The sequence below is a fragment of the Carcharodon carcharias genome, chromosome 10 (genome assembly GCF_017639515.1).
Source record: "Carcharodon carcharias isolate sCarCar2 chromosome 10, sCarCar2.pri, whole genome shotgun sequence".
NCBI lineage: Eukaryota > Metazoa > Chordata > Chondrichthyes > Lamniformes > Lamnidae > Carcharodon > Carcharodon carcharias.
Window position 1 is genome coordinate 117,776,409 of NC_054476.1, and position 27,561 is coordinate 117,803,969.

The 27,561-nt window shown below is 44.0% G+C and overlaps 1 protein-coding gene across 1 annotated transcript; it reads right to left on the reverse strand.

The window, feature by feature from the left end:
* Window positions 1-1,299: 1,299 nt before the first annotated feature.
* On the reverse strand, window positions 1,300-25,373 carry LOC121282863 (cytochrome P450 2D26-like). The gene is made up of 9 exons (XM_041196677.1): window positions 25,182-25,373; window positions 19,771-19,939; window positions 14,267-14,419; window positions 10,927-11,087; window positions 8,776-8,949; window positions 3,343-3,484; window positions 2,677-2,864; window positions 1,900-2,041; window positions 1,300-1,481 (listed from the first exon to the last, which is right to left on the reverse strand). Exons 1-9 carry the CDS (start codon window positions 25,371-25,373, stop codon window positions 1,300-1,302), a joined length of 1,503 nt encoding a protein of 500 aa, XP_041052611.1.
* Window positions 25,374-27,561: the final 2,188 nt, after the last annotated feature.

Genomic DNA, 27,561 nt, shown 5'->3' on the forward strand with positions numbered 1-27,561 from the left:
TACTAATGCGTTTAAGTAAAGAGCCATTCGTTTTACCTTTTTGTCATATTTTTCCCCTTTGACCCTATTTGCTGTTTTTTTTAATGTTTGTGCACTCTGAGCATTCATGTCACATTACCTAACTAGCTGCCCTACAATGCTGCCTTATCCTTTTCGTTTGTAAGCCCACATATCCCCTCTCCGGAAATCCGCCCTCTCCCGTGCTATTTAGTTTAAAGCCCTCTCTACAGCCATAGTTATTTGATCATGAACACTCTGGTGCAGACTTTGTCCCCCTGGCAGTAGTGTTAGTTGCAATCACTACACACATCACTGGTTTCAAATGCTGATTTTTGCCCTCCTTCCAGGTAATGTGACCAGGATCTGGAGCTCATTTACTGTATTCTGTAATGTGTTTGCGATGAGATTTGTTCTGAGCAAGGCTACAATTTGAACATGTCACGGGTTGGACTTTGAAAGTTTAGATGCTGGTGGACCTGTGGTTTTCCAGTACTTTCTGTTATTATTTAAAATACATGTTGGAGACATCATTAAACAAAGTGTAGAAAGAGACAGACTGATTAATGGGAAATTCAGAATAATTGTACCAGAATAAACAATATCACAAAAAGATTTCAACAATTTTCTCTTAAGTTATATCATTAGGTTAGCAATTGCTAAACTTTCTTCAGCATTATCTGTCCTGTTTGTGTAAGTTTAAATCTGTAAATTATTGAACACTTTGACAGAGAGACTGAGAAGAAATGGTGATTATTCAAACAGACCTGAGCAGTTGTTCAATAACTTTGCAATGGGGTGAAATTGGATTTTGGCGATAGGACAAAACAGGTGATTGCGAATCATTATCCTGACTTTAACAGGGAGTAAAACAGGCTTTTGATTTGCTATTGTCTGTATTTCACTATTACTAAACATCAAGTTCTCCCCATTGTTGCATAGCAACCAATCAGTGCAAAATATTTGAGCAACTTTCACTGAGAACTCTTGTTCACTGGGATTTCAGTGGATTTAGGTGACCAGTAACGCAAAAGAGGTTTCACCATTAACAGGAGGAGGAGATTCTAATCATGTCTCCCAGGCAGGTGGTCTTTGCTGGATCAGAATTTAGATCCCAGAAACAAAGGGGGCCATGTTCCAATTCAGCACTAGACATGTTCCAGTAAAAGGTACACTCCATAACAAGGTACATCTGTTAGAATTTCATACATAAGAGGACAGAGCAACAATTAGTGAGTGAATCAGTTTCAAATTGAAGAAGGTGCATCTCTCCTCACCACTCCTGAACATCCTCCATACACCTTATCTGTGTTTAACACACAGTCGATAAGGGAGCGGACTAAGGGTAATTCCATATTTGGCTTCTGTGTAGCTTGGTCTTGGTTCATTTTCTGGGAGATGGAATGTGAAATGCTGGAACATGGACGTTAAGAACAGGAAGAGTTCGGTCTTTGCCAGCTGTTCCCCCAGGCAGACACGGCGACCTGCCGGGGTAGGAGCAACAGGAGTTAGAGTCAACAGGAGAGAGGCCGGAAGGTCACTGCGGAGTCAACACTGATTGAACAGCAACTGTTTCCCTCATAGTCTTAAATACTCAATGTCACTCTGGCAGCATCCCACAGCATCTAATCTCTCACAGGGTCACTTTAAATGTTTTTCAACCTTAAGAAAATGTTATGTTACTTCATTCTATTTCAATCAATATAAAGTTAACTCTTTAGAAACTGGATTGACTCTAGGGGCTTTAGGACCTGACAGTAATTTAGATTTTAATTTATCCTCTTTGAGGACAAGGGAGAGACTAAGACCCCAAACGCTACAGAGAGGCATGGCTGGACATCCATTATTAATCCACAGCTGTATATTTTAGTACTTCTAATAATTCCTTGAATTTTACATTACCTGCAGAGAATGGGATGAAGGCTTCAGATTTCACAAACCTCCCCTCCGAGTCAAGGAAGTGACCCGGATTAAACTGATGTGGAGTTGACCAAATGTTCTCATCAAACATGGCGGAGGAAAGGTTTGGAATGATCATTGTTCCCTATAAGGTATTTAAATAATGAGACATATTAGCCAAGAATATATTTGTAATCGGCCATCAGAACAATAAGGTGAAGCCCAATACTTGTATTTAGAGAGTGGGTTATTAATCCTTCTGGGTTGAGGACCATAGTCCCTTGTCCCAAATGCTTATCTCTCCCGTCATGGACAGATGGCATTCAAACCACACCCCATGCGATCAAAATCACTGCTAGCACTTTAGTTTCCTGAACACTCAGGTATCTGTTTCCAGTTCAGACCCAGAGTGTTTACAGATTCCCAACGATACACGAGAAGGCCTCTTTTAATCTTCACATCTACCTTTTCCCTGCAGACCATGAGCAATGCCATGGGAGTTCTACTAGGATAATTGAAAGCAATTGAGGGCTTCTTGTGCCAGGAGCTGGCTACCTACCCCAGTAACAGAATTGGTTTCAGACGAACTCAGCTCTTTAAGCAATATGGAGCAGTCATGCTACCTCATAATCTTCATCTTTCATATTATTAAGACATCTATATAACAGTCAATGTTCATAATTAACAATTATAATTGGGGAGGAGTTGTGCGTTCAGAGAGGGACAGGTCTTCGGAGTGGAGTAGGGAGCTACATATCCAAGATTAATTCCAGACTGTACCTTAGGGATTGTGTATCCCATGACCTCTGTATCTCTGTATGTTTGATGAGGAAGTGAAATCGGAACAATATTCCCTAAGCGTTGGGTTTCATGGATAACAGCATTGGTGTACGGCAATTCCTCACGGTCTTCCAACGCCACCTTTCTCTCCTTCCCAACTACTCTGTCAATCTCTTCATGGACTTTAGCTGCAGAAGCAAAAGAACAAATTTTGAGAATTCATTGAAAGAAAGAATTTGCATTTATTTAATACCTTTCACAACCTGAAGATGTTCCCAAGAGGTACCCCACCAAAAAAGTACTTTTTGAAATGTAATCACTGTTGTAATGCAGGAAATCCAGCAGTTTGTGCACAGCAAGCTTGCACAAACATCCATGAGATAAATACCAGATAATCTGTCTTAGTGGATAGCAAATGAAGGATTCCAAACCCCTCTTACTGATCATAGGTTCATTCCAATCAGTGTGATGGCAGAAAATGAACAATTATTCCACTACTTCCAAATGCACTTCCTAACGTTTTTCTCTTCCCTCCTTCTTTGTCACTGGTGCTCTCCTTCCCCACTCCTCCATCTCAGTTCACACTGGCAGATCCCTCCTCCCCATCCCACAGTCCAGAATGGCCTCCATAGCCCTGTCAGCTTTTTGAGTCTGATTTACACTTACACTGCAGATCTGGATGCAGCACCATGAAGAGCAGGGCCCATCGCAGGGTGGTGGAGGTGGTCTCTGTACCAGCCGCAAAGAGGTCATAAGCTGTTCCTAACAAATTGTTCTCTAGAAAACTCGTCTTGGGGCCATTCTTCATCTAAAATGCAGTTAGAAAATAAATCAGCGATAATATATAGAATCATGGAATGAGACAGCACAGAAATAGGTTGATTCATCAACCTATGCCATTTTCATTGATAGAACAATCCAACTAGTTCCATTGCCCAGCTGTTTTCCCATTGCTCTGTAATGTTTTTCCCTTCAACAATTTGCCCAATTTCCTGTTAAAAGTTACTATTAAATCTGTTTCCCCCCACCTTTCAGGCAATCCATTCACATCACTACAATTAGCTGTGTTTAAAAAGGCTCATATCGCCACTGATGCCGATCTCTTAATATTTGTAAACTGGTTACTGAACCTTCTGCAACAGGAAACTGAGTTACTTTATCAAAACTTCTCGTGCTTTAGAACACCACTATCTAGTCTCATTTTATCTTTCTCTGCTCCAAGGAGATCAACCCAGCTTTTCCAATCTCTCCACAAAACTGAGGTCCCTCGGCCCTGGTACCATGTTGATAAATTTCTTCTGCACTTTTCTAATGTCTTGACATTCTTCCTAAAGTGCGATGCCCAGAACTGAACTCAATACGATAGCCTAACCAGTGTTTTATAAGGATTTAGCATATTATAGAATTATATAGTGCAGAGGAACACCATGGCTGGAATTGTCCCAGATTTGCACTAAGTGCAGTAGCGGGCATGAAAAATCGCTTTACTCACTGACCACAATAATGGGCTTTCTCATGCACCATCCCCTTCCCGCCTCATTAATTATGCAGCCACAGGAAACACACCATCTGGCTGCCGGGCGATCTCCAATTTTCCCACCACGTCATTACCTCGCCACTGCAGCCATGACCACAGTTCTCAATGCTTGCAGCCCAGGACTGATCCAGTGTAAGACAAGGCCTCAAAAGCCAAGAAGAGTGCAGCCCCCAATTCAGTGACGTATCCCTGGGATGCCTCCTGGACACTGTGGAGGCCCACCATGATGCCCTCTACCCCCACCCTGGCCGCAGGAGACCCATCAGTCTCACCACTCCGGCTTGGGTGGCGGTGCCAGTGGTGGTCAGTGCCAATGCTGCCTCCAAGAGGTCAGCCATCCAGTGCAGACGATGAATGACCTCAACTGTGCCACCAGAGTAAGGCACCTGATCACTCTAAACTCACACGCTCATAAGGCCATCACACATTCACTGACATCTCACTCACTGCCAGCTCAAGGGACATCACCACTCACTCTCACACACACCGTCACATCTCCATCTGGCCTCATCTTCTCTGGAGACTGTCTCCTCAGTCCTCAGTGAGGCCACTTGCACAGATCAATTTGTGTCCCCGCACACACCCTGGGATACCCCCCCTTCTCCAGTACAGCCCTCACCCTGCAGCCTCTTCCCTTGCCTGAGGCCATTTCTCCCCCTACCCCAAGCAAGCCCTAGCCCTGCAGCTGTTGAAAAGCCACCCCTCCCCCTCGTTACAGCTGGTCTGGTAGATAGAGAATTGCCCATGAGCCCCCCTAAAAGTGATGTGATGCTGCCTGTGAAGCATGGTGCTGAAGACCACAAGTGCTGTCCAAAGCAAGGTAGGCGAGTAGACCTCAAAGTCCTGAGCGAAGTCCAGTTATTGCGTCTAGCAGGTAAATATATTTTTCACGCTCCCTACTGCACTTAGTGCAAACCTGGGACAATTTCACCCATGGTGTTCCTCTGTGCTATATAATTCTATAATATGCTAAATCCTTATAAAACACTGGTCGCTTATTGTACAGCTGTGAAACACATTGGCGTGATATCCAGATGATCCAGTGTGGGGCAATGATCCCAAGAGCAGAGCTTATAAAAAGATGCTAATGTATTACAATTAGTTTCCTGACAGGTGGAGTGAACGATCACAAACAGGTTTCACTATGGTATAAATCCAACTTCTGGCCTTCTTGCCATATTGCTCACTCGTGCCCGCCATGCCACCCGCCGCCAACGGCACTGGACGATTCCGCCCCCTGTCCATGTCAGTGCTGGCACTCTGGATCTGGAAGAGATTCAAATAGCCCAACTCCCTTGTTTTTTTTCCCTGATTTTTTTTTTTTCCTTTTCAATCCAATTAAATTTTGAAACTAACTGTTGGATCTGCTTTGACCATCTTTTCAGATAATGTATTCCACATCGTTAACAACTTGCTGCATAATACAATTTTCCCTCATCTTCACGCTGGCTTTTTGACAATTAATATAAATCAGTGAATGCTTCTAGTGGAAACAGTTTTTCCCTATCTACTCTCTCAAAATATGATTCTTAAATATATAGAGCTTTTGATTCTTTCTGTCAACTTAAATCAAATGGGTACTTCCCATTGCAGCTTTTATAATGAAATGATATTTTCTTTTACATTGGGGTGTGGGTTTGAGACTGTCTTACAGAGGGAATGAAGGCCTCCCAAATATCACGTGCGATGCTGCAGCTCCAGTTTCTTTGTATTTTTTCACAGAATCATACAGTGCGGAAGAGGCCCTTTGGCCCATCAAGTCTGCACCGACACATGAGAAACACCTGACCTAACTATCTAATCTCATTTACCAGCACTTGGCCCATAGCCTTGAATGTTATGATGTGCCAAGTGCTCATTCAGGTACTTTTTAAAGGATGTGAGGCAACCTGCCTCCACCACCCTCCCAGGCACTTTCCCCAACATTATGCAACATGTGCTGGTTTAAAAGGTCAGGTGAGGTCTTTTGATGCCTCTGTGTGTTAATACCCACTGCCTAGTGTGAGATTGAGTTGCACATGAAGTTCTAAAATTCAACAGGGCAAAAATTGTCCTCAGTAATGTAAAACTTATTCCTGTTTAATGCCCTGAATAGATATGTCCAATAAGTGAGCACAGGAACAGCATTGGCTGTGATACATTTCAATTATTAAACAACATGGCAAACACCCAAAACCTAGGCCACATTGCAAGAAATGGTCACTTAAACAAAGTCGACAGAACTGGGTATTTATACAATGCCTTTCATACAGCCCTGAATGCTTTGCAGAAGCAAAATTCACTGGACATTGAGAAATCGAGGACAGTGTCTAGGAATGTGAGCCAAAGGCAAGATCAAAGGTTTTGAGGAGGTGGGCCATGTGATCATGCACAAGGATGACATTCTGCTTGCCTGAGAGTTGGACAGAAAGGAGCATAAAATTGGCAGCAAAAAAAAAGTAACAGTTATGAAAGTGTTGAACCTAAGCACAAATATGGATGATAAGAGGCTACTGGACTTTGAGGTCCCAACTGCACACCTGGGTGACTGGAAAAGTGATTGTACTGAAATACCCCAAATGATGTGTTCCTGCTTTCTGAATGGAGAACAAACACATCCCCACAGGAAGAGAGAGAAGGAACTGTCAAGGGTGTCACCACAGGCTGGTAACAGAACCCCTGGGCTAGATTTAATGGAGGCAATGGGGTCTTGCCTGCACCCTGGAGAACAGTGGGAGCCTTGCATTGCCTCTTTTAAGGAAGGACTGCTGTATTGAGCACAACTCAGGCATTTAACTGGACACTTGCCTGGGATCAAGGAGCCCGGCGGTAGGAGGTCCCGCCCACTGAAGCTGCCAGCTAATCAGAGGCTGGTAGCTCTATTGAATGGCAGTACCACCGGAGAGGCAGTGACTGCTGCCACTATAGCACCCATATGAGGCCTAGGATTGTCACTTGAACCCAGGCCACAGGAAAGTGATAGCAGGGGAGGAGGTGGGGGGGTTGCTGGGTGGGGAACGTGGGGGAGAGGAGGGTGTTGGCAGCAAGGGTAGGGAGGTGGCTGTCAGTGTGACTCCTTCCCAATGCCAGATCCCTTGATCAGGCACTGAGTGAGTGCCCCACCCCACTCTGGGAGCCTGCAAGGAACCCCAAATAAGTTTGCATGTCATGCTTCACACACCCTCGCCATTAATTGCATGCTTAAGGGCCTCATTTGGCAGCAAGGCTGGAATGGACGGCCTTTCCAGTCTGGACTTGGGATGGAAGTAGGAAGATGACAGTGTCTCCGCCTGCCCAAATAAATAAATGCACCCCCGCCATCAAACCCATCACGGTGGAGGGCACAAGAATCTGCCTGTAGAATCTTATAACTCTCAAAGAGGCCATTTGTTCCATTGTGTCTGTGCTGGTTCTTTGAAGGAACTATCCATGAGTCCCACTGACTCACTCTTGCCCCATTGGCTTGTAATTTCTATGGGCAGAATTTTCTGCCTGTCGGGCGGGCCGATCGGGAGCGGGTGAGGACAGGCGCGGAGCAGATCGGTGCCAGCAATCGGCTGCGTGCTGCCATTTTATGTGGGTGGGCCAATTAAGGCCCGCCCAGTGTGATTCATGCCCGGTAGTGCTCAGTGCTATCTGTGCAGGCAGTGGGAGAAGGGAGAGTCAGGGCCTGAGCATGTGCGCAAAAAAGCCCAGAAATCTCACTGGGCACAGAGCTGCCTCAGGGAGATTAAGTTCAAATTGAAAGTTTAGAATAAAGACAGATTTAAATTATTTAGACTTGACCCCTCTTGTGAGAGTGTCACATGAGCTGGGACATGTTTATGAAATGCGTGATAAATATTTATTAATTTAATAAAACCTTCATGAAACCTCATCCCCACCGTGGATGATTTTCACGAAAAACGCGAAGGATGCTTGGGCTCTTCGCCTGCCCCCCCCACCTTAAGGTTGGATGGGCAGCCCTGTTAATTATTTAAATTACTCTCCTAATGGCCTTAACAGGCCTTTGAGTGCATAGCCACCTCCAGCACATGCCCGCCGCACGGAAGATCTGAATGATGCTTGGTGAGGTCACCGCGTGTCATTTTACGTGTTAGCCCACCCCCCCCCTCCACCGCCCCCCCACGCGTTAGTCTATGACCCCCCCACGCGTTAGTCTATGGGGCTCACCCCCCCTAGTCTATGGGGCTCACCCCCCCTAGTCTATGGGGCCCACCCCTCCCACACGCCAAAGAGAAAATTCAGCCCTGTATATATTCGGATTCTTTTTGAAAGTTGATTGCATGTAGCTTCTAATTGGCTCGTTCAAAAGCACCAACAGGCAGAGGCTAAATGACCCCCTGGGGAGTGAATAATGAGTGTTGGCAGTCAAAAGATTATCAGAGGAGGACAGAAAATATCCTTGAAACGGGGAACGGGAGGCTGAACATCAAATGTTAAAAATCCTGCCTTTAATATGCTCCCCTTCTTTCCCCTTCTCTGCTCAGAAGGCAACATCCATTACATAATGTTACAGAAAGTGAATTTAAAACGTATCCACACAACACTGTCTGGAATATGCAGCAGTTTCCATCACATACCTTCTCCTGCTCTGCTAAGAAAGCATCAATGAAGTCCCTCGGCTCATTTGGGTCCCATAATTTTTTATGCTCTGTGACTATTTTCTGTACAAAGTGAATGGTTTTCTCTTGATTTTCAAATATCTTATTGTGTGGACCCAGGAAGTGACGAAGAAAGGGAAACGTATTCAACAGCTGCAAAAAAAAACACAGGGTTTGAAATGATATAAATTTTGTTGAAAATGGTGTACACAGAAATTCATCCCATTATGTTTACAATGAAAGCAATACCAAGAGGAATGATTTCCCCCGGATCTAAACCGATATCTTAAAAATAATTATCAGTATTATCAACGCTGTCAGTCACTATCTCCATTAATCCTCAAATGTGCTCCTTTCTTTACAAACACATTCCCTTTGGAACCCTTTCTTGGTTTGGTTTTACTGTCTTTACTGTGATGAGGGGAATAATTTTTTTTTTACTTTCAATGGAGAAGTAGAAACAAATAGAACATAAAATTTGTGACCAAATCATATATTCGGACCGGTGACCAATTGCTTAAACAAAGTGGTAGGTTTTAAGGAGCGCCTTAAGAAGTAGAGAGGTGGAGAGGTTTGGGAAGGGAATTCCAGAAATTATGGGAATGGTGGAGCAATTATAATCCAGGATGCTCACGAGGTCAGGATTAGAGGAGCACTGAGATTTCAGAGTGCCAGAGGCCTGGAGATTGGTCACAGAGCTAAGGAGAGGCAAGTCCATGGAACAATTAGAAAACAAGGTTGAGAATTTTTAAATGGAGTCCTTCCCAGACAGGGACCCAGTGTTGGTCAGATAGAAAAGGGGCGATGGGTGAACTGGATGGTGTGAATTAGGATAAGGACAACAAGGGATTGAATCACCTCCAATTTACAAAGCTGGAAGGTAGGAAGCCAGCCAGGAGAGCACTGGAAAAGTTGAACAATCCACTGGCCACAGATACCAAGAAAATGATTAATATCTTCTGTATCTGCCTGAGCAACTTCACTACTTTTCCCCATAGAAAATTGACAACAGCAGCAAAAAAGGGTCTTGCAGTTTGTTTAAATAGCCTCAAGCAGTAACAATGGTCACCCATTTGGCCCTATACCCTGCTGTACAAATGATGTTGCATTCAAGAGTCACATGGCCAATCACCCTGTCCATGTGCAGCTTGACAGTGGCCATCAGGACAGAATTATGTTGGTTAATTCCTTTTTCCCTGTCACATGTCTTTGTTTTAAACTAACATCCCACTTTACTTGACACAATAGAAGAACGCCAAGGCTGGCTCCCTAGGAGGCCAAGGCTGCCCTCTGGAGCTTCAGATCACAATAGCTTTAGGACAACAGCATTCATCTGCTGAGCAAAGGTACAATGAACTGCATTCATCTATCAGTTCATCATCAAACACACCATTGGAAAGTCACAGTATTGCTTCAGATGTGTAGACAGATGAAGCCTGCTGCGGGCTCCTCAACTTTGCCACCCAGTAAAACATAAATGTGGTGCTTCCAGAGAAGGAGAACAACCCCAGGAGCAGCAAAACAACAGGCTAAAGGTACAATTATGGAACAGCTGGAGCTGTATCATTGAGGATACTTCCTTCTAAGCATCCAATCGCTTCAACTGTTCTCCTTATATCCTCACCAATGCCTTCAAATATACCATCATCTACATTGTGTTTAGCTCCAATTCAACCACCAATGATGCCCAGGGCTGAAATTCTGATTTAATGTGGTGGATCCAGCAATATGCGAAGGCAATTGTCACCCAAGAAAATCCATATTATACTGTTTATGGTCAAATGTGAAGAGTGGTCACTTTGTTGAGGTAATGAAAGACGATCAGGATCTGTGGAAGCAGCGAGAAGTCCGAGAGAGGAGATGGTGGGGTTGGAGAATAGGTGAAAAACTGTGGAAATAAAGTCAGGAGAGAAAATAGGAAACACGGTCACATGCAATTCTATAGAGCTAGGCCAGATCATTCATCACCTTAGCTCCAGTTCATGACAATGTTTTATCAAATCTTTCCCTTGTACCAAATAAGAATGTAACCCAACCTTGTCTTTGCATCATTTGAGATTGACACTGACATGTAGAACCCTTCAAAACCCACACCTTCTACTTATTAATTACCCAATGAATCTGTCTTACCTGACCCCAAAATGCACCTTCCAGTTCAAAGCTTTCTTTAATTGTCTTTAAAAATCCAAGAAATTTTTTATCTTTATATTCAAAACGTTCTCCAAAGATAATTGAACAGATAATATTTGAAGTCGCACAGGTTACAATGAAATGCGGATCAAAAGGAAGTCCTGTATAAAAGATAATAAATTGTAATAGTTTTTCCAAAAGATGATCCTGGTAATAGTATACATTTTGAAACTCTTATGTGAACAGATTTTAATGAGGGTGTTAGCAGCTGACTGAAGGCTGGGTGTTCATTTCAGATTTAAATCTCTCCATTTGGATTTCTTCAAATCCAGGGTCACTGCTCCCCCTTCATGGGGAACCCAGGGTCTTTGTTTCTGATCATTATAGAACACCGGTGAACAAAGCGATAGGATTCCCAGCTATTCAAACTCTACTATTGTTACGAATGTGAGGTAATATAAAATGATTATCTTTTGGACTGTCTCTTGAATTCAAGGTAAAATGGAGTAGTGGGGAGAGTTGTTCATGTCTGTTACACATTCTGCCTTACAATAAGCCTGTAGTGTGGTTATTGTAGATCTTGGTGGCCCAGACTGAAACTTGCTGGGAGCAAGATGCAAAATGTTCAAATCTGAAAACAAAGGCTGACTGTGAACAGACGTTCTTCCTCAGAGTTTTGGGGCAGAAAGAGAGAGAGAGAGAGGCCTCATAGAAAGAAAGGCTGCAGCTGATGTGGTCAGCAGAGAGAAGAAGGTTGCAGGTCCTCTGTGAGCTACCAGGCAGAGCTCAGGAGGGAGGAAGGTCACTGATCAAAGAGAGTTACAGGGATTGTAACACTATTTACATACTGTCCTAGCCAGCCACCCATTTTCCATCATCTGTTAACTTCCACTTATTCAAAACTCTGCTGTCTGTATCCTAATATCCTAATGCACACTAAGTCCCATTAATCCTTTAGCCCTGTGCTCCCTGACCTATATTGGCTCCCAGTCCACCAACATCTCAATTTTAAAAATCTTACCCATGTTCCTAACGCTCCATGGCCCCAATCCTCCTCATCACTGTAACCTCCCACAGCACCAGAACCCTCTGAAAACTGTGTTCCTCAAACTCTGGCCTCTTGTGCATCCCCGCATTTCCTTCACCCCATCACCCCTTCAGGCACCAAGTCCCTAAACTCTGGAATTCCCTCACATGCCTCCTCATCTCGACACTTCTGTCTCCACCTTTAAACCAGCTTGGGTCAAGCATTTGATCTTTATCCGATCTCGCCCCTTCAGACGTAAACCTTGTTGGGGTGGCCGGTTTTCTTGGGCAGCAGCACAGTCTGGGTGTTGGACAGGACCCTGCCCTGGGCTATGTGACCCCTCCCAGCAGTTTGTTGAGCTCCTCATCGTTGTGGGTGGTCAGCTGCAGCTGGCGGGGAATGATGTGGGTCTCTTTGTTGTCCTGGACCGTGTTGCCGGCCAGCTCAAGGATCTCAGCCGTCAGGTACTCGAGGACGGCGGCCAGGTAGACGGGGGCTCCAACACCGACATGCTCGGCATTGTGACCCTTGCGCAGTAGCCAATGGATACGGCCAATAGGGAACTGGAAACAGTCTCTGCAGGAGCGAGTCTTAGCCTTGGCACACCCTTTGCCTCCGGTTTACCGCGACCAGACATTCTGTTGTTGCTCTTGCTGAAAGTCTTCACCAATATTGAATGAGCCTGTCCTAACAGAGTGTCAGTTTTTTTTTCTGACTGCACACCTGAGAAGCACTTTGGGACATTTTACAAGATTTGAAATGCCACATAAATTTTTTAAAAATAGTAATTTCATGGGATGTGGGCTTCGCTGGCTGGGCCAGCATTTATTGCCCATCCCTATTTGCCCTTGAGAAGGTGGTGGTGAGCTGCCTTCTTGAACTGCTGCAGTCCATGTGGTGTAGTTCACCAAAAGTGCTGTTAGGAAGGGAGTTCCAGGATTTTAACCCAGCAACAGTGAAGGAACGGCGATATATTTCCAAGTCAGGATGGTGAGTGACTTGGAGGGGAACTTCCAGGCAGTGGTGTTCCCATCTATCTGCTGCCCTTGTCCTTCTAGATGGTTGTGGTTGTGGGTTTGGTAGGTATAAGAAACCTTGGTGAATTCCTGCAGTGCATCTTCTGGCTGTTACACACTGCTGCTACTGTGCATCGGTGGTGGAGGGAGTGATTGTTTGTGGATGTGGTGCCAATCAAGCAAGCTGCTTTGTCCTGGATGGTGTCAAGCTTCTTGAATGCTGTGGGAGCTGCACACATCCAGGCAAGTGGGAGTATTCTATCACACTCCTGACTTGTGCCTTGTAGATGTTGGACAGGCTTTGGGGAGTCAGGAGGTGGGTTACTTGTTGCATGATTCCTAGTCTCTGACCTGCTCTTGTAGCCACAGTATTTATATGGCTAGTCCAGTTCAGTTTCTGGTCAATAGTAACCCCCAGGAGATTCAGAAATAGGTAATGCTATTGAACATCAAGGGGCAATGGTTGGATTCTCTCTTGTTGGAGATTATCATTGCCTGGCACTTGTGTGGTGCAAAAGTTACTTGCCACCTGTCAGCCCAAGCCTGGATATTGTCCAGGTCTTGCTGCATTTGGACATGGACTGCTTCCGTATCTGAGGAGTCGTGAATGATGCTGAACATTGTGCAATCATCAGCGAACATCCCCACTTCTGACCTTACGATGGAAGGAAGGAACAGCTGAAGATGGTTGGGCCGAGGACACTATCCTGAGGAACTCCTGCAGTGATGCCCTGAAGATGTGACGACTGGCCTTCAACAACCACAACCATCTTCCCTTGTGCTAGGTATGACTCTAACCAGTGGAGAGTTTTTCCCCCTGATTCCCATTGATTTCAGTTTTGCTAGGGGTCCTTGATGCCACACTCGGTCAAATTGCCATTTTTAGGTTCTGGGTTGCCACCAGAAACAGCTGCCAGAGGCCTCCAGCTCTGTGAGGGAGTCCAACTGCATCTTAAATGAAAAGAACAAACTTTTCAGATGTGCTAGCAGGTTGTCAGCAGCTCCTTTACAGACCGTCTGATTTGAAGAGACTGGTCCACCACCTCTGACAATGGGAAGAGTGTTAGAGGTTTGCATTGAAATGATCTCATCTCAAAGAGTTGGAGAATATTCAATGAAATGCCCATCAAGAGCAAATGGGGTGGCAGGGAGGAGAGTCCCAAAGCTCTAACTTTCACCCAGTTTTCTTTTTGTCAGCAGTTGAGAAACTGGTGCACATAGGGTGCATTGAAGAGTAAAATCAGCTACACTGGTCTGAAAATAAGAGAAGACAGCAAATACCTTGGAATCTGCTCACCTTTTTCATCTTCAAATTCTTTGATTAAAAATCCAGCCTCTTCTACAATTCGCATTTCCAGAGATTTCTTCCCGAGCCCAAAGTTTCTCAGTGTTGAAAGTGAAAATTTCCTCTGCTCTCTCCACCAGGGGCCATATCTTGCAAAGACAATACCTACAGGGGTACAACAGAATTAGGGATTTACTTATGTTATTTTCTATCTTACTATTAAGATGTGTCTGAAATTGCTTGCAACTGGTTAAGTTAACTGAAATGTTGCAGGAGTCAGATATACAGCTTCCAAATTGCTCTGCTTGTAAATTAAAATGAACCCAATTTTTGAGTGAAGAATATATCCCTGGAGCATTCCCACAATTTCCTTTCAATTTCTGATCAGGACTGCCTATTGAATTTTCAGTGGTTTAGGAACATAGGAAAAGGATGCACTGAGACCATTTCTCTGGACACATGGAGACCAGTTCTATTGCAAAGTACCTACAGCACAGAAATAAGCCATTTGGCCCAACTGTTCAATGCTGGTATTTATGCTCTGCACAAATCTTCTAGTAGCATTTTTCATCTAACCCGATTAACACATTCTTCTATTCCTTTCACCCTCATGTATCTACCTCACTTAATTCCATCCTTTCAGAATCTTAAAGACCTCTATCAGTTCATGCTTCAGTCTTCTCTTTTCCAAAGAAAAAATTCAGATTCTGTTCAATTTTTCCTGATAGGTCTAACCTCTCAGTTCTAGTATTGTTCTAGTAAATTTTACTTTCACTTTCTCCAGTGCCTCTATGGCCTTTTTATAATTTGGAGACCATGAGCTGTTCACTGTACATGGTCTAACCATGGTTCTATACAAGTTAACATTTTATTATGACGTGACAGGTGATATGTGCCAGGCGGGCCTAATCCACAAGGGAAACATGGCCACACTATCACAATGGTTTTGCAGTTTGTATTTATTATGAGAAGATTTGTGTACTGAATTCAGAAGTAGTGAATTCACTAAGACCTTTAATGATTTTAAAAATTAACTTCAAATATTTATTAACAAAAGAAAAGAATTCAAACACAGACAGACGATCACAGTTACTTGATATTATAACAATCCCCAAATTCCTAATTAACCTGACTCTCAACAATACACCTCCCTTAAGGCAACAGTCCAAAATAGATTTGAAATTCAAATCATCAATCCAGCAAGGTTACCACATGCACCCACTCGAAAGTGGAATTCCAAGGGCTTTTTAATACAACTTTAGTTCCTGGACATAGCTGACCTCTGCAAAAGCAGCTAGAGGCTTTTCCCCAAGGCTGCTTTACATGGTGCAACTTTCAGGATGTTACACAGCCACCCCCACATAATCTCCCATCCTTCTTTATATATGTTTCTTTCCCTTTAATGTGTAAAATCCCATTGTTCTACATGTCTTTGGAAATCTACTTTTCCCATAATATAAAAATCTTTCATTGTCAATATGGCCTCTTTCCTTTTGGGAAAAATACACATAATAACTTTGCCCTACTTAACTTGTTAGTTGTAAACATCCTATCATCCCTTTGAAAGTCAAACAACCCCTTCACTTATCTAAAAATACAATTTCATTTACATCTCATCTGTGGAACTCTCGAGGATCCTTGCTTGTCCATCTCCATTTCAAAAGTCTGCTTTACGCTTAACTCTTTTGATAATTTCAACCTTGCAATCTATCTGACTCTTAATTCAATTAAATTAGTCGCATAGTCCTGTATGTTGTCGCATTCTTTCTCTCTATTAACTAGACCCCATAACTGAGTGGCATCTGTAAATTTTGAAATTGTACTCCCGATCCCAAATCCAAATCATTAATAAATGGTGAACAACAGAGATCTCAGCACCGATCCTTGTGGAAAGCCACTTCCCACCATGTGCCAATCTGGCTAATGACCTTTAACCACTCCTCTCTGTTTTGTGGTTTACAGCCGGCTTGCTATCCAATTTGCCTCTTGTCCCCTTGATTCTACATGTTCAGACATTACTCGTGAATCTACTTATGTGGTAGCTTAGCGAAGAAGACATTTTGGAAATCTACATATATTATGGGCTGTAACTTGTGAGCTCCAGGGCAGTGTAACTGGGGGGTGCCCCAAAGATGTGCTGGGGACCCCTCCCCACCACATCAACCGGATGTCCCCAGGTCAGGATTGCCCAGGAAGTTCAGACATCCAAAGGGCGATTGCCCTGCTATCAGAACCATCCAAAAGTATGATATAAATCACAATTGGTTCCAATTGTCTTACCACTCTTACCTGTATTATCCAGGAAAGTTTAGAAAAATTAAAACCACTTCTAACTCCTGAGTAACTATTGCACTGATCCCCACCGCCCCAGACCCCATACGGGACTCGCCCCACCCTCCCACTGACCTTCCCCAACTACCCTCCAGTCTCCCAATGGGACTTCCCCAGCCCCCCAGTGACACCCCCGACTATTCTCCCATCCCCACCACCACCTCTGACTACCTCTGACCCCTCCATGGGATCACCTGACCCCCCCCCCCATAGACCATATCCCACTGACCCACCTTCCCTGCTCTGACCACCCAACCCCTCCAAACACCCAAACCCCCTGACAACCCTACCTCCCCCCAAACATCCAACTCTACACATTGACCACTCTCACCACCCCACACTGACCACCAACCCCCTCGAACACCTGAACCCCAGTCCAAACACCCGACTCTCCCCACTGACCACCTAACCCACACCACCTCCCACTGACCACCCAACCCCCACCCCCAACCATCCAATCCCACCCGTCCCAACCACCCGACCCTACCCAGAACACCTCCACTGACCACCCAACACCTCTGCCCAATCATCCGACAGCTCCCCCACTGACCAACGCCTTCCACTGACCACCCAACTCACCCGAATATCCAAACCCCACCCGACCACATGATTCCCCCAAATACCCAACCATCCCCACTGACCACCTGACCCCTACCACCCCCCCCCCCAGTGACCACCCTTTCCCCAACACCCACTGGCCACCTGACTCCCACCCCCCCCAACCATCTGACCCCCTGAACACCTGGCCCACTCCAAACACTCGATCCACCCACTGACCACCCGACTAACCGACACCCCCTGACCAACTGACCCCTTCCCCTGACCAAAAGACCCCCCCCATCCCCGCCCACTTCTCAATCCTATTCACTTATCTTACAAACGTACCCTTTTCCTGGCTTCTCAAAGTAGCTGGACCTTTAAACTTACTTGTTTTTTGGCAGCTGATGCTCTAGTTTCTCCTGCCCTTGACACAAGGCCTTGGGAACCCACTGCACTACACTCTTCTCATCCGGCCTGAATCGGAAGATTAAGTGGGAAAGGAGTGGTGGATTTTAGGTAAGTAGCTAGGATCGGAGTGGCAATCTGACTCTGATTATCACTCCATGGAAGTTCAGGGCCTATATCTCCTACTTGCTTTTATCTACTCTTTCTACCTCTTCAAAAACTCAGTAAGGTTAGTTAAGCATGATTTTCAATTTTGGAATTTGTACTGACCATTCTTTATTATATTTTCAGGTTTTAGATTTTTTTAATTCCACCTTTGAGTAAGGCATCCCATTAGATTTCCTGCCACCAACATTGAGGCCTGAATTTTCACATAGACTGAAAAGTTCTCTAACTGTGTAAAAATGTCAGTAGAATCCAGAAGTCCTGCCCCTGAACACAGACTCCACCATTTTAGCGAGGGGGGTGATGGGAGCAGGTTATAAACCGCACATCCATGACTCATGGAGGCAGCTGCCCATATAAATCAGCAGTTGGTTCCAATCATGTGATTTTGGTGAGGTAGGTGCTTGAAACCAGAAGTGTGCACATTAGGTCTTGTGGATTTGCTTGGATAGCCAGGGTACCCCTCTGGAGAGGTAAGGTACCCCTTTGGATATGGTCCTAAGACACCCTTTGGGAGAGGTAAGACACCCTTTGGAAGAGGTAAGGCACACTTTGCGGTAGGTAAGATACCCTTTGGGACTGTTAAAAGTAGACAGGATTGTGCATAAAAACTGCATAAATTCATTGGAATTGTCAAAACTGTCCCGCAGTCAAAGCTGTCAAAGAATTATCAAAACTCACTGGAACTGTCAAAGCCGTCAAGGGATTTAACTTTGCTAGTCATAATTTTTTTAAGTTAATGTGTGGAGTTTAAAAAATAAATCAGTGCCTGCTATTTCACTCTGCCTGTTGACATAAGCCTGAGCATTTTCATTATAGGGATTATGCTGCATGACTGATTTTACAATCTAAGATTATCACAGTGGGGTGCCTGTTAAGTGAGCAGTTTTATTGACAGCTCCAAGTGGTCATAGAGTAGAGAAGTTTGTTTTCATAAGAGATCAAGTATTTAAGTGAAATGTTTGTTTTCATAAGAGATTACTTGAAGGAATTTCACTGTATTGATTTTTTTTAAAAAGAGTAATTTTTTAGTAGTGATATCATCAATAGACACTACTTTATGACAGCATGCCCATGGTGGAGATGAGATGGCTTGGTGGGGATAAGGGAAAAGGGTGATAGGTGGGAGGCATGGATTGGCATGAGTTGTCACTAAGTTGGCATAGGAGCTTTAAAAGGTCATGGGGATGAGTGGGGTCATGTGTTGGCATAGAGGATATGAGGGGCCATGGTGGGTAGAGGAGCAAAGGATGGCATGGGGATATGAGGGGCCATGGTGGTGGGTATAGGGACATAGAGTGGCATAGAAGGTATGAGGAGCCATGGGGGTGGGTAGAATGGCATGGGTTGCCATAGGGATTATGAGGGGCCATGGGCATGTGGGTGGCATGAGGTTGCACAGGTTGGCATAGATGGGCATGGGGATTGTTGTGGGGGGGGGGTGGGGGTCAGGAGTGAGGACTGGAGGGCCTTTTTTATCTTAATCATTTTTTAAAACCTTAACAAAGTGTTGGAGTACAGAGGCAGGCTTTCCTCCCACCCCCCAGCCTGTCCACTCCCCCCCACCCCTTCAGCATCCACCCCCCCTCCCCCACTCCCGGAACAAATCCAACCTTGTGGGCCTCTTTATCCTGAGTCAGGGTTGGCGGAATGGAATGATATCCTATCTCTGCACTCCCAACCTGGGATTGAAAATCTGGGCCTAAGTTAAAATTTCCCATAATTAATATGCTATGCCCTTAACTCATTTCACATTTCTGTTGACATTTTTCCTCCACTTCCTTTCCACAATGAGGTGGTCTGCAGAATATTCCTGTTAGTGGGAACAACCCCTTCATGATTATATCAATCTCAAGAGCACACTGACATCGGTTCCCCTGAACACATTGAGATCAGTTCCCCTCTGACATGACAGAATTGCTGAAGGCTGGAAGATGATGCTGTGTTGATTATCAACAGAAACAACTAAAGTCAATTAGAAAAACAGAGCCAATGAATGTACATTCAGTTGAAACAAGAACCACCCTGTTCCCCCTGGTTCCTGAGACTGTCTCTGAAGCCTGGAACATAGATACCTTCTCCTGTGTGCTTAAACACATCTTCATATACTGGTAAGACTGGCCGGTCAGCAAAATCCTCTGATTTCATCACCAGTGCCTCTTTTAGGGTTTCGTAGCCGTTCAGTATCACGGTGTTTGTCCATCCAAGCTGTACACTGACCACATTGCCATATTTCTTCCACAGCTTAAAATTGGAAAAAACAGAATTAAGTGGGGGGAAAACATGACTCCATTGTAGGTTTGACAATGATCACCTATGGGTCAGAAACAACATTGATCAGAGGTACTGCATTTTGGAATGATTCCAACAGACACAGTCTATCCTGTAGCCCCGTCCCAGTTGGTGTGGGGCTTCAGATTGGCATTCCAGCCCATGTGTCATTGTATGTGATGGGCAAGGGTGGGATTGGATTCTTCATTTGCTGTGATTGTTTTCCTCAGTTCAGCCCCCATCCAACTGACGGTGAATCTGATCCTGAATCTGATAAATGCCACAATACCTTAGCCATGCACAAATCCAAACAGGTTGAAACCAGTCGGCAAATCAACTGGTCATAACTGGCCTTGACAGCAATTTACAGGCCGCTTACTACCTGAAGAGAGATCTAAATACTATTCAAAGTGGAAACCTGACCATAAACCATAGTAAGTTGATGCACAAACAATGTGTTACAAAGGGCTCAGTGACATTTATCTCCTCACCTCACATGTATGAATACATTACACAGACACAACTTTATTAATGGTGCTGTTTTCAATCTTTTCAAGAGCTTTTGGTTTTTCTGATTTTGTGTATCAGGCACACCCAAAGAATAACATAATGGCAAAACATAAACTCTATTAACATGGAAAATTTCTCAGGAGAGGAAAATAAAACAAAAGAATTTTTCTCATCAGGAAGCATGAAAAAAGCCATCATAGGATTAACCATTGCCATTATTTAGTTGCCATGATTTAGCATCAGTCATAACTCACTAGCAGCACTCCTCCCTTAAAGTGTTGAGCAGTGGTCCTTCACGGGCTGCTACTGCTCTGCGACTCATCCTTGCTGCCTCCATCCCATTCTGCGGTACTCACTCCATCCCACTCTGCAGTCCTTCCTGACCTCCTCCTGATAGCTGAACCCCTTGCTGCTTTGTGCTTGCCACCCTTGTGGCCAAGCCTTTGCTGTGAATGAGAGCTTGGGTGAGGGGTGGCCTGAAAGGTGGCGAACATGAATTAATAAGGGGTTTGGTAATCGGGAAGGACCACGGAGCAGAAGGCAGCAAGGTTGGCCAGTGGAGCGAGAGGCAACAACATGGTCCATGGAGCAGGAAGTAGAAAGATGGCGCCCTGCACTAGCCCCTGACTGGCCGACTTTACCAAAAATCGCTTGCTGATTGGCTAGGGTAATTGTTAATCAGCAGCAAGCAAAACGTGATGCAGCTTGATGGGCAAATTGTCGCCATTTTGAACAATTGGTAGCAAGCTTCTCCTAGTCATTAATGTCAAAGCTGCCACACTTCAAGGAGATTTTCAGAGCGAAGTGGAAGCCTTTTCTTTGTCCTCCCCTGGAGTGTTGCCCATTAGAAAGCTGAGAATACAGGACCTGGCAGGGAAGACTGTTTTCGACCATCCGAACGCCATGTTTAGTTCATCAAAGTTGATTTTGCAGGAGTTTTGCCTGAATGCTTGTGGAGCTTCAAGAAAGATGCTAACATTAGTTTGATGGTCTTCCCATTGAATCCTGAGGATGCAGCGAGCGCATTTCTGATGGAATTTGTCCAGCACTCTTATGCCCAGTGCAGGTCTCACTGCAGTACAGGAGTGTGGTGACAGTCAGTAGCACTCTTACCTTGAAGACCTGTGCTAAAATAGTGAACGGCAGAATGGGCTCAAAGGACCAAGTGACCTTCTTCTGCTAAATTTCTTATGCTCTTTTGTTCCCATCAAAGTTTAAAGTGAAAGCTGCTTTAGTAACTATGTCATAACTTTGAATATAAACTTTCGTAGTTTTATGGCTGTTCGAAGGTTGTGGGTTCAAAACCTACTCTGGAACTTGAGCACAAAAATTTAGACTGACAGTCCAGCGTAAATCTGAGGGAGTGCTGCACTGGCGGAGGGGTGCATTCTTGTGGATTAAAGAGCCCTATCTGCCCTCTCAGGAGGATGACAATGATTTTACAACACTACTTTGAACAAGAGCAAGGAAGTTCTCCCCATTGCCCTGGCCAATATTTATTCCTCAATCAACATCACAGAAATAGGTTATCTGTTCATCAGCATATTGGCTGCCACATTTCCTACATTACAACAGTGACTACGTTTCAAAGTGCTGCAAAACACTTTAGGATATCTTGCAGTCATGAAAGATGCTATATAAATGCAAGTCTTTCATTTTTGTGTTCTCTCTGCCCTTATATCCTTATCCTCTGGACTTTATGCACTTTTGTTGGTCGTCAACTTTGTTCCTGGTCCTAACACTTGTTAAAAACATGCTTTTTCTGTTTTATTTTATCCTCTATTTTCTTTGTCATCCAGGGAATTCCATCTGGGATACCCTATCGATCCTTCTTATGGGAACATGCTTGTTTTGTACCCAAACGATGAAGGTCTGTGCCAAAATATTGAAAGGTGGAGCAGGCTCAAAGGGCCAAATGGCCTATTCTTGCCTCTATTTCTTACATTCTAGGATAGCTCATACAGCAGTTTTAAAGCGGAGGTTGCTTTGGTAACCGTGTCATAGCTTTATAAAAATAAACTTGCAGTTTTATGGCGGTTCCAAGTCACAGGAGTTAATTAGATTCTCAAGGAGGCAGTCCAAGATGATATATCTGGTGATGGAGCTTTGAACACAAGTCAGCCATTTTGTGGCAGATTCAGTAACCTGATCCAGACCGCTTGGTCCACAGTCCTCCACAGTACTGATTGACGAACCAGCCTGGATCAATAATGGAATAAACTCTGCCAGTGTTCCTGTGCATACTGGTCCCTTTCTGGGTCTATCTCACCTAGACACACTCCTACCACCCAGCAGCATATTTTACGCAATCCACCTGCTACTTTACACACCAACACCGCTAAAAACAACTTGTAATCATACAGCATCTTAAACATAATAAAATGTCCCAAGGTGTTTCACAGAAGCAGAATAAAACAAAATATGACACTGAGCCACATAAGGAGATATTAGGGCAGTTGACCAAAAACCCAATCAAAGATGTAGGTCTTGTGGAGGAAGGAGAAGTTTAGAGGTGGAGAGGTTTAGAGAAGGGATTCCAAAGTTTAGGGCCTAGGCAGCTGAAGGCATGGTCACCAAGACTGAAGTGATTAAATTCAGAATGCTTAATGGAACAGAATTAGAGGAGCTCAGAAATCCTGGAGGCTTGTAGGGCTGGAGGATGTTCAGAGATAGGGAGGGGTGAGGCCATGGGGGGATCTAAAACTAAGGATGAAAGTTTTAAAATTGAGGTATTGCTTATCCATAAACACAGGGGTGATAGGTGAACAGGACTTGGTGTGAGTAATGATATGGGCAACAGAATTTTGGGAGGTGTCAAGCTTACACAAGGTAGAATGTGGGAGGCTGGTTGGGGTGTGTTGGAATAGTCAAGTCTAGAGATAACAAAGACATGAATAAGGGTTTCAGCAGCAGATGAGCTGAAGTAGTGTTTTTCTACAGGGAATATTGCCTTAATTGCTCTCAAACAGCCATCCATCTAATTTGTAATATCTCTAACACCCTCTTGTTGCTGAGGCTGTACCAACAGAAACCTTGAGGATTCAGGTAGCATCATCTTCATGAAGCTGATATCTTAAAGGACCTATATCTGATCCTATGTGATATGCATCTAATGCCTGATAGGCATGGACCAGAAGCTCCCCCTTGTGCTGGTTTTGAAGGTGACTGTATGGGTGTCAGTATGTGACTGTATTGTAATGTCGATGCTGGGCATGGCCTCCATTGGTCTGTATGAAAGCATGATTAAGTCATGAAAACTTTGAAGTAGATGCTCTTCAGGCCTTTTGTGGAGATAACTGTGGACTCCTCCAACTTTTCCATCATCTGCACCACAATGAAAGAAATTGCCCACACGTGACACCTGAAACAGATATATTTTAAAGGCCAGGCCTGAGATCTTGGTCCTTGGGCTCCTCAGCCAAGGGCAGCCATTTCTGCCAAGTCCAAAAAGACACTGCTATTCCTTTATCATTCCCTCCCAGCCCCCAATGTTCACTAAGATAAAAGCAAAATACTGTGGATGCTGGAAATCTGAAACAAAAACAAAAATAGCTGGAAAAACTCAGCAGGTCTGACAGCATCTGTGGAGAGGAAGACAGAGTTAACATTTCGAGTCTGTATGACTCTTCATCAGAACTGTTCTGATGATGAGTCATATGGACTCGAAACGTTAACTCTATTCCTCTCCACAAATGCTGTCAGACCTGCTGGGCTTTTCCAGCTATTTTTGTTTTTGCCCCACTGTTCACTGATGGTTTCAGCCTTTGTGATTTATTGATCAGAGTCTTAAAACTTTCAGTATTCCAGCGTCCACAGCCTTTTATGGGAAAGAGTTCCAGATTTCTACTTTGATTTCTACTACCCTTTTGAAAAAGTGCTTTTTGATTTCACTCCTGAATGGTCTGGTTCTAATTTTAAGATTATGCTCCCGTGTTCTGGATTCCCCCACCAGAGGAGCTGATTCCTTTATATCTACTCTGCCAGATCCTTATACAACTTAAAGTGTCTCGATTAGATCACTATACTGAAGGAGACAAAAGCCAAGTTTAAACAACTTGCACTCAAAACATATACTTTTACAAAACTACATTAGTTATAGTTTTAAGAACCTATGTTCATTTTCAATACTGTGACTGTAATTCAATTTAAAACCAGAACAAGTGTACATTAAACATAAATGTTATACTTGATCATATTAAAGAAAGAGTATGGAGAGAAGAATGGTCAGTCAGATACAGTAGGAAAAACTGAGGCGAAAGAGAGACAAACAGGATGGAGATGGAAGGCAGCAGAAGAGAAGCAACTCAGAAAATAAACAATTAGAGGGGAAGAGAGATTGATCAAGAGGGGGAAATGTGATCTCTGGAATGGGGCCACTCTCTCTCATTATTCAGCTGTCCATTCGGTCAGAATCCGGAATAAGACAACATTGAACACAGAAGTTACACTTGACTCCACTAAGGAAAGCAAGGTCTTAAAGAAAGCAAAAATAAAAAGAGAAATGATAAAAGAAAAATTGGAGTGGAAGAGGAACAGATGGGAAAAAAGTTAGACATAGAACAGAAATAGAGAGAGACGGGTGAAAGAGGTAACCCAAATACAAGGGAGGAAAAAGAACTGAGAGGGTTAAATGTGATCCACAGACCTGGATCCCTCACCTTCAACCAGCCCCATCCACTCTCTTATCTCACAATTTGTGCTTTACCTTTGCAAACGACAGGTGAGGATTGCTCAAGTCTACCTGAAGAATGTTCCCAATAAAAGGCAAACCCCTGGGCCCGGGAGGGTAGTTCTGACACTTCTTCCATGTCTTCATGAAGTCAAAGGCCAGGACAAACACAGTGAAGAACACGGCCAGCACAGTGAACGGGAATGCAGGGAAAGCCGAGAGCTCCATGTTTACCAGACAGAAGAACACTTGACCAGCAGCCAACAAGCAGAGAACAAATTCCATTCAGTCTGTCAGCTGAGTGTCAGTGAGGTCTGCTGCTAAGTTTTACTGGGAGAGACCATCCCATTTTAAGTAATACTCACCACTTTATTACAGCACCACGTTACTTTAGTTTATCAATTCAGTCGTCTATATATATAAGCTATGTCAATAAAAAACCTACTAAAGATCAATCACTTCTTTACTCTTGTTTAAATTGTCTCCATAAATCCTTTCTTCAAACAGAGTTTGATTAATAAGGTTTTCAACGCATAAAGCGACAGTAATTCCAACGAATTCTGTGTTCCTGAGTTTTGTAAATTCATCTGACACACCCAGAGGAGGCCCAGATTAAACCCTAAATAGGCCAGAGATGTTATTTATGACATTCAGACAAATATTGATTCTTCCTCTACTTGCTATTGTAACAGGCACAAACTCCTATATTTTGAAAGTGTTCTTGCTTTGCTTATAAAGTGCCCAGAGGAATGTCATACCAATCTGTTCAGCTTTTGTTCTCTAGTATTACTAATAGGAATAACTGTGTAGATTATTATGATCGAAGTTCTTTCCTGACCCTTTTCCAACATCGAGCACAACATTTTACTCTCATGGGCAAGGATCCTCCCTCCCTGTGACCTAAGCATAATGCAATGCAAAGTGGGACATTGTGCCTTCAGTGAAGGGAAAGCTGTGTAAAGTTAGAAAACATTAAAATCATCCATCAGCCGGTGCCCTGATCCTTCATCCTCTCTTGCGAGTTGTTCCACTGTTATTCTGTTAAGCTACTTTCCAGTTTCACTTTCAGGTCTTTAAGTAAAGTGTATGTCAAACAATTTGGCCCAGCAATCTGACATTTTATAATTAGAAACTGGATCAGATCAATTGGATGTGACACAATTTTTGCTTCATAATCAAATCTGTAGGGAAATCCTGGAGAGACAAGCCTGGGTTTTGAAGTTCTAGCTGATTGTTGCCGTGGTGTAAAATGGATGATCAGAAGCTTTGCCTAACCCCACCTACCTTGCATGCCAGTGTACTTTCTATTCAACAGAACCTCGACATGGATTGTCATGAGCCTGTGATGCCAATTGTAAATAATTGACCTTGTTTTTCCCAGCACCATTACCGGCACCAATGAATTTCCTAATGGGAATTCCCTATGAGATGTATCAGACAAATTCTGAAGTGCTTTGGAGGGTTTCCAAGCAGGGTTAAGTTGCACAAGATATCCTGTGCCCACCCATCAGGACACACACCTTGCTTTTGCAGGTGAAAGGATGTTGAGGGCTTCCTTCATTATCATGAAATTTATGTCCATAATAATCTTGGCACACTGGTGAAAGGCCAACTATTGAAAAAGCCTGATGTTACCTTGGCAGTAATCTAGTCACTGTGGGCTGTTCTTTCAGTGATACTCCATAGATTCCCAATCTGTAATCACAACAGGTGAGGCTCTATATTTGGAGCCTGCACCCATTTCAATAATAACAACACCTTCCATTTATAAAGCACCTTTAAAATTGTAAGACATCCCAATGTGCTTTATAGGAGCATAATCAAAGAAAATTTAACACCAAGCCACATGGATTAGGGCAGATGGCTGAAAGTTTGGCCAAAGTGGTAGATTTTAAGGAGCATCTTAAACATGGAACGAGAGATAGAGAGGAGAAGAGGGGTTAAATTTCATGTACCTCGGCAGCCAGCAGCAACCCAAGCCGGAAGTCAGTGGATTGCTGGTTCCCTCCCCCGCCTCTGAAAAACAGTGTATAACACGTAGCAGCCAATTAACAGCCGTCCAGTGGTGGACTGACCAACAGCATCAGGAAATGGTGGGCAGTGCATAGAATTAGCTACTGTTTGCTGGACATCCAGAAACAGAGGGAGCAGGCCGTGACCCAGAAGGAGGTCATGGCCACCCGTTTGTAGGGATTACTGGCACAGAATTCAGGGCAGCTGCGCCAGGAAACATTGTTTGGGTACATCAGAACTTTGTGGTGAAGAATCTGAACTATTGCAGTAGGCAAGCGCTTCTTTATATATGTGCATGAGTTTTCTAGCTTGGAAGCATTCAGGACCTTTGTCAGGGGAAGAAATAACATTGAAATGTAGCTGACCCTTTCCCATGATGATTATGGTAATACTGAACATCAGG